Source organism: Lacerta agilis, chromosome 4, assembly GCF_009819535.1.
Source record: "Lacerta agilis isolate rLacAgi1 chromosome 4, rLacAgi1.pri, whole genome shotgun sequence".
NCBI lineage: Eukaryota > Metazoa > Chordata > Lepidosauria > Squamata > Lacertidae > Lacerta > Lacerta agilis.
This window is the reverse complement of record NC_046315.1, coordinates 74,395,528-74,407,675: the sequence shown is the minus strand read 5'-3', so window position 1 is coordinate 74,407,675 and position 12,148 is coordinate 74,395,528. Positions and strand designations below refer to the sequence as shown.

The 12,148-nt window shown below is 42.4% G+C and overlaps 1 protein-coding gene across 1 annotated transcript; it reads right to left on the bottom strand.

Annotated features, from left to right (window-relative positions):
* Window positions 1–1,223: 1,223 nt before the first annotated feature.
* Window positions 1,224–7,840, bottom strand: C4H2orf49 (chromosome 4 C2orf49 homolog). The gene is made up of 4 exons (XM_033147647.1): window positions 7,665–7,840; window positions 5,516–5,682; window positions 3,271–3,640; window positions 1,224–2,609 (listed from the first exon to the last, which is right to left on the bottom strand). The coding sequence occupies exons 1-4, from the start codon at window positions 7,794–7,796 to the stop codon at window positions 2,553–2,555; spliced, it is 726 nt and encodes a 241-aa protein (XP_033003538.1). The 5' UTR covers window positions 7,797–7,840; the 3' UTR covers window positions 1,224–2,552.
* Between the last annotated feature and the right edge of the window lie 4,308 nt (window positions 7,841–12,148).

Here is a 12,148-nt window from a genome sequence, read left to right as displayed (position 1 = left end):
ACATAGCTTCTTGCATAGGTTTTAAGACAGAGGTCAGCAAACTTTTTCAGCAGGGAGTCAGTCCACTGTCCTTCAGACCTTGTGGGGGGCCGGAGTACATATTTTTTTTGGGGGGGGGGTAACAAATTCCTATGCCCCACAAATAGCCCAGAGATGCATTTTAAACAAAAGGACACATTCTACTCATGTAAAAAAATGCTGATTCCCGGACAGTCCACGGGCCGGATTTAGGAGGAGATTGGACCAGATCTGGCCCCCGGGCCTTAGTTTGTCTACCCGTGTTCTAAGATAACATAGTAAAATTCTGTACCGATGGCCGAGAGAGAGGTACAGTCCTACTGCAGAGGAATGTAATGTGATGCTTGCTATGCAGTGTGCCACAATATGTCATGGCCTCTGCATGAAGGGTACCATGAGACTTTTTTGGGACCGGGGAGGGGACACACGACTGCGCTGCTACTGTCAAAAAAACATAAAGTTCACCTTACTGACTCCAAGAGGGCTGCTCCTGCAGCTTCCTTCGATGGTATGTGCAGGGTAGGGCAGAGACAGAAGCCACTTTCCTGTGTATCCTCCAGCCGGCCCAGAGCTTTCCTGTGTATCCTCCAGCCGGCCCAGAGCTTTGATTCTAGTTGTGGTTTATTTTGCGATCCAGTATTTTTAGTATGAATTGAAGAGAGAGTGGCAAAGACTGCACTTAAAGAGTGTTTAGAGAGGCCTCCCTGCTTTACATGATTTCACCAACACGCATGAGGGCCCAGAACGTAGTAAGTTGAGGGGATGGTTGTATATAAAACAAATGGAGAACTCCAAGTTTTAAGATTTCTTTCCAACAACAAAATTGGGTTATATCTTTAGGACCCCAGTCTGTTAATTGACTGGTGTCCAAACAAGTGAATTATGGCAGTTCTGTCACTCGTTGGCTGAAACACTGATAGGCGGGGGCAGCCAGGCTGGCTCATTTCGCAGAAATTGCTTAGAATGGTTTCTTCTACACATTTCTTTTTTAAAGTGCTAGGTTTTTTTTAATGGAAGCTCAGAATCTGGAATCCCTGCCTGAGGGTGCCAATGAAGGCCTTTGCACACACCACGGCACCCATGGGTGCTGGACTGGTGACCCCTGGACCAGTATACAGTTTCCTCAAACCCTTTTGAAGACTGGGATAACAGGTGTTTGTCTCCAGTCCTGTAGAACAGAGATGGTCCACACAATTTAATACATCGTCAGTTTAAATCAATTTATTTAAATCAGGTGAGGCTACTAAAAAGACAGCTCAGATACAAAACACACAAAATTAAACTGTGCTGTACTAAAGTACAAAACTTGCACACGTGTTCAGGAAGAGGGAAACTCAAAATACACCTCAAACACACCATTCTTTCCAAATCTTTGATCATGATCTAGTGGAAGTCGTGCACCAACAATGCAGTTATAACCATGTCTACTCAGAAGTAAATACCACTAAGTCCATATTCTGCGGTAGGCATGTACAGGATGGCAGCCTGAATTTGACTGAACACTACCTTGTGTATGGTACGCAGTTCTAACTATTATACCCAGCTAGGTTGGGTATTACATCATATGAAAGAGGATCCATGTGGTTTCAAAGAAATCCACATTTATTCACAGATAGGAAAGAGGCAAGACTTCTTCCTTCGCAAACCACAATCGCTTACTCTCCGTATAATTTACCCCTCTATTCAAACTGCCCAATGAGTGGAGTGTTAGCTTTTCTCCAGAATTTTAGCAGGTATTCGTAGGCAGGCAAGTTAAATCAACCACATAGGTTCATGTATTTTATGAAAAAATACTTATGCATGTACTGTACAAAAGCATGGCACTAGTTCATGCACTACTTTTCTCTCAAATACTCTCCATATACAGTCTATAATGTGCTTCTATCTGCTCAAAAGACAACAGAAATTCATCTTCAGTTGTAACAAAAACTTCAATTTGAAGCAAAGAAATTACACAGTTCAGTATTTTTCCTATGTCTGTAAGAGGTAACCATCTCATAACAAGGCTGGAAAAGACATCTAGACACTTGGTATCAGCACCTAAGAATTTGAAATATTTTTCTTGCCCTGCCAACAGAACTTTGTGCAAAAGCCACTATTACCATGGGAAGTCCAGTTGAACAAGGAAACATAGTCTTCCACACTGTCTAAATACACTTGTGTAGAGAACTGTATTGGCAAAAAAAAAAAGCAATACTGCTGTACAGTTGAACATGAATAGTTATAAATGCACACTGCTTTTCTCTTACCAGGTCATGCAAAGGCTGAACTGCAGTACATGTGAGAATTCCAAAGGAGGGCTGGTAGAATAATTTTGTTCCACCAAAACCAACCATTAAAATGGGAAGTAAATGACTCAAAGTGCAATACAGAAAATATCCTTAAGGTGATGGGTGAGAATATGGCCCCTACTTTGTACTGTAGAATTGTTAACGTTATGAAAAATCCACCGCAATCTGCAACCCTGTTCAATATGACTCATCTGTTCTGAAATGGAGGCTGAATGTTATTTACATTTCCAGCGCCTCATTGGTTCATGGCCATTTTACATGCTGGATCTTCTTTTTTGATTCCGGAGACTTCAGACCGTTCTGAGGGAGAAAGATTTAAACGATGTTAAGATTGCCCATCCTAAATCATTTAAACATACCTTGTGTGCTATAGAGTTTGGCTTCTGATGCCATCTTGTGGCTAAAATAAAAAATATGGTCGTCACTAAACATAGAAGAGAAAAGCAAGAACCCAAAGACCACCCAATTCCATTTCTAAAATGAGCATGAAAATGACCTTTGGGAACAAGAAATGGCATGCAGACAAGTGAGTGGGTTGGCAGAGCCTAGAAATCAAGCAGGATCTTAATTTCAAAATCTATTCCTAACAGAATTCATATTCCTGAAAAATGAGCATTGTTGAAAGTCAAAGCCAAATGAAGCTTGCCACATTCCGAAATAATGACCCTCACATTTCAGATTGAGTCAGAGAATGATGTTACTGGTTGGCCATAATATATACAGTAATAATGATGAAGTAATTTAGAGAGGAACTCTTTTATGCCCATCTTACAGTTCTTTAACAATAGTAAAGTTGTGTTAAGGTACAATATATGGTAATATTAAAATAATTATTGCACAGCATCCTAGTGACCTGCAGAAACCCAGAGTTAATTAAATACTGCTACAGCTTTCACATTTATGCTACAAGAGATGGCAACAACTATATCTGGTTAAAGGAAACAGATGTGGAATGACTTACGGATGCATCAGATTCTTCTTTCGGAGCAGCTCTCTTTAATTTCACAACAGTAGTTCCTGTTAAAGGCACCAATGGGGGTGACCTTTGACCAGGTGCCATATTGTTATCAACGATAATATTATTCTGCTTAGATTCGTTAATCCTGGATCCCACTTTAATGTCCGGTGAAAAAGTGGAGACAGAAACACATGCTGAAGAATTTGAAGGAACCGTCAGTCCCTTACAAGTAGTGCTGGCACTTCTAGCTGTAAGGAGTTTTAGACTATCAATAGCCCCATTCTCAGTCTTCCTCACTTTTATGCTTGTACTTGTTGAGCTACCATCAAACACAATGAGAGGTCGTTTCCGTAGACTTTCCGCTGGAGCAGTGCTGAACAAAGAAATGGTAACATACTTAGAGACAATATTAATTACTGCAGCACAGATGTAAATGAAACCACAGTCATTACAGATTTACACTATCCCAAACACACTACTTGGAAGCCGGTGCTATTTATTTCAGTGGAACTTTTATCTGGGTTTGTGTTAAGATCAGCAGGTCAGGCGCTGAAATAGATTGGGAATTCATCTAGTGCGGTATGGCACTGCTGCTGCTTTTTTTATTCATTTATTTCACATTTAATCACATGAGCAATCAGGAAAACATTAACACTTAAAAAAAGAATGAACACTGACTGAAAAATTAAGCCATACTCAGAGTAAACCTATTTAAATCAGTGGACTTGAATGTTGCGTATCAGATAAATTAACAACAAAAAAAACATTTTTATTTCTGCTTCTTTAGCTTCAAACAATTTAGGACTTGTACAGTTCATCTCAAGTTTCTTTGCATCTTACAATTGTCTGGGGAATCTGTGGCCCTCAGGATGTGACTGGACTACTGCTCACATTATCCCTGGCCATTCACCATGCTGGCTGGGACTGATGTGAGTTGGGAGCCCAACGCCATCAGAAGAGTCACAGGGTTCACAACCCTGGTCTACATAAATGCTCCTTAACAGTCCCATCACAAGTATGTCCACTCAGAAGGAAGACTGCCGATTTCCGTGGATTTTACTGCCAGTTAAGTGGGAATGCGATTGCAGCCTAAATAAACTGAATCTGCTAATAGGGACCAGTCTATTATGAATAGATGAACCCAAATTTATAGATGTATTTTTTTCCATTTTGATTAATAGTTGTGATAAAAGCAATAGTTGAGACACTTCAGAAGAAACACTCTCTCTATTTCTAGAAGCAAAAACAGGACATGTTTAAATAGTGGTTACTTATGGAAACAGGTTGATGATTAGAATGCTTTTTAAAAAACCAGTGAAAATAACAAAAGGCCCCATGCCAGCACACAGCTAAGCATAATTAAGTACGGTTGATTTAAACTAGAGTTCAATAGAGGAAGCCTTCAGGTTCTATTTTCCTGCCAGAAGAGCAATTATGATATACTTTATCTCCAAGTCATGGTTCAGAGTTGGGCAGCATACAATTTTGTGCTCAAGTCCCAGAATCCAGAGAAATTGATCCCTTGCTTTAGCACTAGTGTTGCTATCATTTACTACATTTGGGCACTGGGATAATGTTCTCTACTGCAAAAAAAATTGTGCAAGGCTTGGTTTTTGTTATTGTCTGTCCCCCCCCCCCCCCCCGAGTGGAGCCACTATCAGCTGATCAAACCCCATCCGCAATGGGACCAGACCCATTTCCCCAATCTTCTGATTGGCAGGCAGGGCAAAGTTAACTCATATCAGCTTCTGTCTGAAACAAGTTGGGGAGATAGGACAGGTTTGCAAAATATAAATAAATGTGGTACCTCACACACATTTAACGAATTTATTCGGCAGATTTATTTAATAGCTAGATACTCTGTTCTGCATGAACTCCGCTGAAAAGTACTTTCCAGTTCTTCATCTAATTTGCTCTCGCTCTGGATTTATCAGACTGCTGACTATGCTACTGCTTTCAATAATAATTCTCTACATCCCTCTGGCAGCGTCAATAAAAAGTAAAAACCATTGTTGTACTTACTGAGCGAGGAGGAACAGGTCAAAAGAAACACGGAACTCCCTTCTGAATGGAAGTTGCATGATAAAAGGTTAAATCCCTTTCCAGGTAGGGCTGGGAAAAGCTACTGCCATAAATCTAGCAGAGCCACTGCCAATACAATACTGAGCTAGATGGATCAATGGTTTTACTTGGTATAAGGAAGGAAGGATTTGTGTGTGAATCCACAAACTAAACTAAACAGAATTACCTTTTGACCTCATGCTTGAACACCTGCTGACCTCTCTTCTTTTCCATCAACTTTCCCCATCTAGTTTTTGGTAACTCACGCTGAGGCAATGGTATGACATGTTGAACATAGAGATCAGTAAGGCCATCTTTACTGATCTTCACTTCATCTTCAACTGGGATGTTCTTCTGTTGCACAGTAATAAAAACCATATTCATTATGACTGCAAATGTTCTCTGGTTAACAAGTGTACACGATACAATTAAAAATCACATCACTTGTAATAAACTTGGTAATCTTCATTAAAACAGTTAGAAATGCATAGAAATTTGCTGTGCCCTGCGAAGGATGCATAGTTCACCTCACTTCAGGAAGCAAAATACGAGTTGGGTGTGGAAACAACAGCTTCCCTTAGCCTGAAGACTCTGAGTGCCCCACAGATTCAAGGTGGGGAGTCTGTGGCCCTCAAGATGTTGCTGGACTCCAGCTCCCATCAAATCCAACCAGCATGGCTAATGGTCAGGGATGAAACAAGCTGGAGTTTGGTAATATCTGAAGGGCCAGTTTCCCTAGTACACCCATACACTGTTGTAATATTATAGCTGCCAGATTGAGACTGCTGACCTAAACTACTTGTCTGAAAGTAGGCTTGTTCCTTCCTTTACTGACCATACTTCTGTGCCTGTTATGCAAGTCCAACATGCAGAAATTTAGCAGATGGGCCTTTTCCCCTCTCAGTCTGAATATTAGCTAAAGAGTTTCACCTGCTTAATGCCCTCATATTATGCTGCTGTTAAAGCCATAAAAAGGAGCACCCCTAATAGACCTATCACTGTGTGGGCATGTAACACCAGTCTCTTTACCCAATGCAGAGCAACCATCATGAATTGGAGCAAACAACATTTTCATGTCATCATAGATGTTTCTGAAGAACAAAGGATGTCTTCAAGTGTAAAGTGCGAGTATAACAATGGTCGTTGACAGGAATATCTGTCAGGGAGCTATTGCAAAGTACTTTTTTGTGTGCCTGTTTTGCAGTGGTATTTTCATATGTTTTGGAGCAACTTTCTGATGGCACTGTTCCCTGAAAAGTGAGTTAAAATTTTTTCAAAATGAATCCACAAGCTTCTGTAAAGAGGAGACTAAGGGGAGATATGATGGTTCCCTTCAAATATCTGGAGGATGGGGGCAAGCCTGTTTTCTCCTGCTCAACTTACAAGAAAGAAGATTCTGACTAAACAGCAGGAAGAACTTTCTGACAGTAAGTGCTGTTTGACAATGGAACGGACTCTCACAAGAGGTGGTAAGACTCCCCTTCCTTGGAAGTTTCAAAGCAGCAACTAGATGGCCATCTGTCTAGTGGCCAATGATCTAGTTGAGATTCCTGCATTGCAGGGGGTTGGACTAGATGACTCTTGGGGTCCCTCCCAACACTATGACCCTGTATAGTCTGAAACACGCATAGGAATTGCAGGGCAGGTGCTGCTACGAGGGCTTCATTTGAATCGCAACCACCACCATTAGGCCTATTATTATTATTATTATTGAATAGGACGCCCCTATTTTCATTAGATAAATGTTGGAGTTATGCGACCCCCAAGCCAAGGACGCAAGTAACTATACAACCTTTAGAAGACATCTGAAGGCAGCCCTGTACAGGGAAGTTTTTTTTAATGTTTAATGTCTTATTGTGTTTTTATATACGCTGGCTGCTGCCCAGAGTGGCTGGGGCAACCCAGGCTGATGGAGTATGAATAATAAATCATCACCATCATTATTATCTGAATCGTTATTATTTGCATTGTTGTTGTTGCTATTATTATTATTATTAGTAGTAGAAGTATTGTCGTTGTTAGTTGAATTATTGTATTTATTATTATTAGAATTATATTCATTTTTTTTTAATCATCATCTATATTATTATTACTGAACAGGGCGTCCCTATTTTCATCGGAGCAAGGTTGGAGGGTATGAACTGGCAACCCGAGATCCGGCCCGGCTTTAAGAACCCGGCGCTCCGCAGTCTTGTCTTGAGCAGCTGCAGGCCGAGAGCGACAGCAGCGGACTCCGCTCGGTCTCAGGTGAGGCTGTTTAACGGTTCCCTCCCTCCCTCCCTCGCCCCGCCCCCTTTCAACCGACGCGCCCCCCGCCCCGCCCCCGCCCCCGTTACCTGCTCCAGCGTCAGCAGAAGGAATTCCTGCGAGAGCAGCTCCGGGTGCAGCAAGAGGTCCGAGTCGGCCCGCGCGCCGCTGCCGCTGCCTCCCTCCCCTGTAGAGCGCTCTCGGGAACCGAGCGCCGCCATCTTTCCGAACGCGAACCTGATTGGCCGCCTGAGCGTTCCTCCTGCTCAGCGGAGGGATTCTTTCCGGTTACCCACAATTCCTGCGCGTGCAACGACGCCGCAGAGATAAGAGATGGGGTGGGGGAGTAAAGAGAGGGCAATCCACGCCGAGTTTCCGGGCACCGCTTGGGAAAGCGGTTTAAAAGAAAGGCAAGAAGACGAACCCCGTTCTCCGTCTGCTCCACAAAACATGTCTCTTCCCACTACGGCCACAGCAAGCGCTGCAAACCTTCCACCAGTTTGACTTCAGTTTGGAGGCGCATTCCTCCCTTGTCTCCCGAGATAAAGGGATGCCAACCCAGGAGGGGAAGGCTGCAGCGATCAGAAGTGGAGGCTGCGTGTCACTCTTCATTTTTTCCTTTATCTTTTTTAGGGGGGGGGAGAACAGGGGTAGATGACGTAAAATCCTGGAGCTGCGCGCATAGAAATATCGCAAAGGAGGCGGAGTCAGGGCCACGAAGGCAGCATCCGGGTTAGGAGAGCTGTGTTTACGTGTGCCGGGAAGTGTGCAGTTGGGAAGCCTTCTATATTCTTGATCAGAATGCTGCATTATCCTTATTAAAATTTGTTCCCTATTGAAAATTCGCTTGCAACTCACCATGCACCTTTTAGAAGTCTTGGTTTCTGTGCGTGTTTTTGTTTTATGCCAATTGGGATGTGCTAAAGGGTGTCTAATTCACACTCATAATCTTGATGCAAACCAGAATACTTATTTTTAACTGTTTGATTTTTGTAAACTGTTTGTAAACGTCCTGTCTGCAGTTCTGCTGCGTGGCTGGCAGAACTCGCTTACCACTGCGGGGGGAAACTCCACATATTTCTTTTATCATGCAAACTTGTGCATGCTGTATATACGTAAGGCCTACTGTGTGGGCCTTCTTCCCAGGTAAATTTGCACCAGATTGCAGAATTGGCCTGGAAATCCACACACCCCTTTGTGGTGGGAAGGTGGGTGGACGTGCCCCTCTACCCAACCCTACTGGCACAGAGAGAGGTGTGTTTTCCACCTGCCAAATGTGTGGGCAGAAGTGCTGCCAGCAGCCCTCGAAAGGCTGTTGTGGAGGGGTTTGGCCAGCCTGGGATCCACTGGATCCTGAGGGAATCCCCCTGTTGTCGCTGAATAGAATTAAACCCAATTTGGGTTTGATTGCTGTGCCAGTGCCCGGCTGGTGCAGTGAATTGCCTTCCCACCTTCTGCTCCAGTGGGAGCAACTGAGCTGTGGGTGTGGCATTGAATGCCGCTTTGTCGCACTACTGCTGCCTGGCTGGAGTTTGAATTTTTTTGTGAGTGAGTTATCTCCGCCTGCTGAAGCCATAGAAACACTACCTGAAGGTGTTGCCATCAAAAATAATATATTGTAGATAAAATTGGCAGTACGTGGATTAGGTTTTTGACTGAATATGATGAGGCTTATTGCTTTGGCATTGATGTGTGAAGGATGGAACCAGTGCTTTTTTCTGGGGGTACACATACTCCTAAACATTTTGTGAATCTTTGTACTTTTGTACATTTACCGTATTTATTTTTCCTGATTTGAAGTATAAAATGGTGGGTTTCTTGAGTCAAAATGAGAGTACCCCTCAACATTCTTTTTTTAGGGAAAAAAAGCACTGGGTGGAACTATGAACACACACCATCATGAAGGACCTCTTGGGCTGAATAATTATAATTTATTTCTACCCCCGCCCATCTGGATGGGTTTCCCCAGCCACTCTGGGCGGCTTCCAATAAAATATTAAAATACAATGGTTTGTTAAACATTAAAAGCTTCCCTTTGTGTATGCATGTTAGTACAGTAACTTGGAAACCACTTCAAGGCTGGCTTTGTGAAATAACCAATTCACATTTCATTACTGTATCCTTATTTTCCTAACAAAAAATATATTTAACATTGTAATCAAAGTGTATCTTCTCAGAAGTATGTTTCACCTGCAAGTAAGCACTTTGGTACTTAAATGAACTTGTATTTGAGTAGTTATACACTGGTATATATCTGCACTGCTAGGCTGTAGTCCTATGCAGCATTATCTGGGAGTTAAGTTCCATTGAATGCAATGGGGTTTATTTCTGAGTATGTATATATGTATAAGATTGCACTTTTAATATTTAAATTGTTAGAAGGTCAGGTCTATAGGAGTGGTTGATTGCACAGATTCTGCCGTTGCAATAGTCAGTATTTTTATTTGATTAGCTCATGCTGCTTGCAGGTTTCCTGTTCATTCCTGGGTTTTGCTACAAACTCCCAACTGGTCTTTGGGCGATTAAAAGGAAAAAAGAATGTGTACACAGATAATTGTGCTTAAACAATACACGTGTCTATGTGCAGCTGCATGGGAGTGGCATAACTGGAGAGCTTATCAATAAATTTGTATTAAGAAATAAAAAAGCCATGTCAACTCAGGTGGTTTTGCTCAGCCCTTGGGCAACAATGTTTTCAAGAAGTCCTGTCTCTTGAGTAGTCCCACCTTTCCCCTTTACTGCTTCCCATACCCTTGCTCTGACCTTCTGGGCACAGTCTGCATCACTGCACAGAAGGAAAATAGGCAGCTGTCAAAAATGTGGACTGGCTCTATATTTCTGCTTATTGTAAATAGTTTTAAAATCACCTCAGTATCAAAAGACTTGCACGTATCTTAGTTCTGCTGTTAAAAACCACACACGGATTCCAGTTCTTTCAATTGAGCTTATTTCCAGATAAATGGGTCTAGAATTTCAGCCTTTAAGGTATTAGACGGTGCCATTCTAATATACTATTTGCATAAAGAGCCTATGCTATGTATGAGAGTCTTGGGACAGTTATATCTAAGACATGGTCTGCTTCACTCTATCCTTCAGAAGACTTGGGAGACTTCTTACAACTACCTGATGCATCACCACAAAGAAAATAATTAACGTAGAAACTTGCTGTACTGGTTGTTAATGTTTGACTCTGCTTTCTGATCCTGCCTAGCCCAGTTAAATGGGAGTAGCTGGAGTAAGCTGAAGGGGAATCAACACATTTGGTATTGCAGTTGTTGCAGAATCTCAGTGATTGCTGTGTGGCCAGACAGTTTTAAGTCCACGTTGTTTTCTCGGGGGTTTCCCTCCTTCCTTGCAGCTTTTGGTTCCTTGTCTTCATAAATGTATTTATTTTATGAAATTATAAGAAAATACATAATTAAGACCAGAAAAATATATTACAACTGAAAAACTTACAGTATACAGCTTTTAGTGTTTCTTGGCATACTCCTTTGTAAGTTTAAATACGTTTCAACGTAATGGAAATGCTCCTTGACCTTTGTTTGTAACTACTGCTATTTAAGTTTCAACATAATTGTCAGTCTGGACTGGACTCGCTTCTCATTTCTTTACAATTCAAATATCCATAAATACATATAAAATCTGCCAACATAGTGTAAGACTTCATGCATCTGTGGTGCAGGAAACCTTACACCATAATAAATCTGTTAATAAATACCATACATGTCATGTGTTAATAGATACCATAATAAAACTTTTAAGAGAGGGGTGGGGAACCTGCAATCTGAGGGCCACGTAGTCCTCAGCTTAATTTCATAGGGCGGGCAAGTAGCAGAGGAATGGTGGCACCAAGAGGCTGAAAAGGGGTGTCCCACCCACTTTTGCATATGACACCACTGATGTGCACTCCCTCCTCACCATTACACCTGGTGAAAAGGCACGACTTCTCTAAGGTGCTACGGATACTAAAATCACTTCCTAGTGTGGCCGACATCTCAGGGCACACTTCCTAGAGAGCAAGCCCCATTGAACCACCCCCTGGAGAATCACTTTACCACTAACATGCCTTGGCATCGGGTTCCATCCCCACCTTAGGACTGCAACCAGGGCTGGGCCCATCCATGAGGCCAGGTAAGGCGATTGCCTCAGCGGACAAGATCCACAGGGGCAGCAGATCCAAATGCAGATTGCAGAATCGTAAAGTTGGAAGGGACCGGGGAGGGGGTTCTCTAGTCCAACCCGCTGCCATGCACCCAATGCCCTTTTAAAATGTTTTGGGGAGCATTATTGGGTTGCTCTTGTTTTTATTTCTATTGTACGCATTTCGTGTTTTTATGTTGTGAACCGCCCTGAGACCTGCAGGTATAGGGCGGTATACAAATTTAAATAATAATAGTAAATAAACAAGAATGGAGGGATCTCAACTGAAGTACCAAGCACAGGTGGCCTTTGCTTTAAAAACCTCCCAAGGAAAGTGCAGTCCAAGGGCACCCCGTCCCACCATCATGCAGCTCTTAAGTCCAGAAAGTTATTCCTGATGAAGAAGAGGAGGAGGAGACGACGACTTTATTAT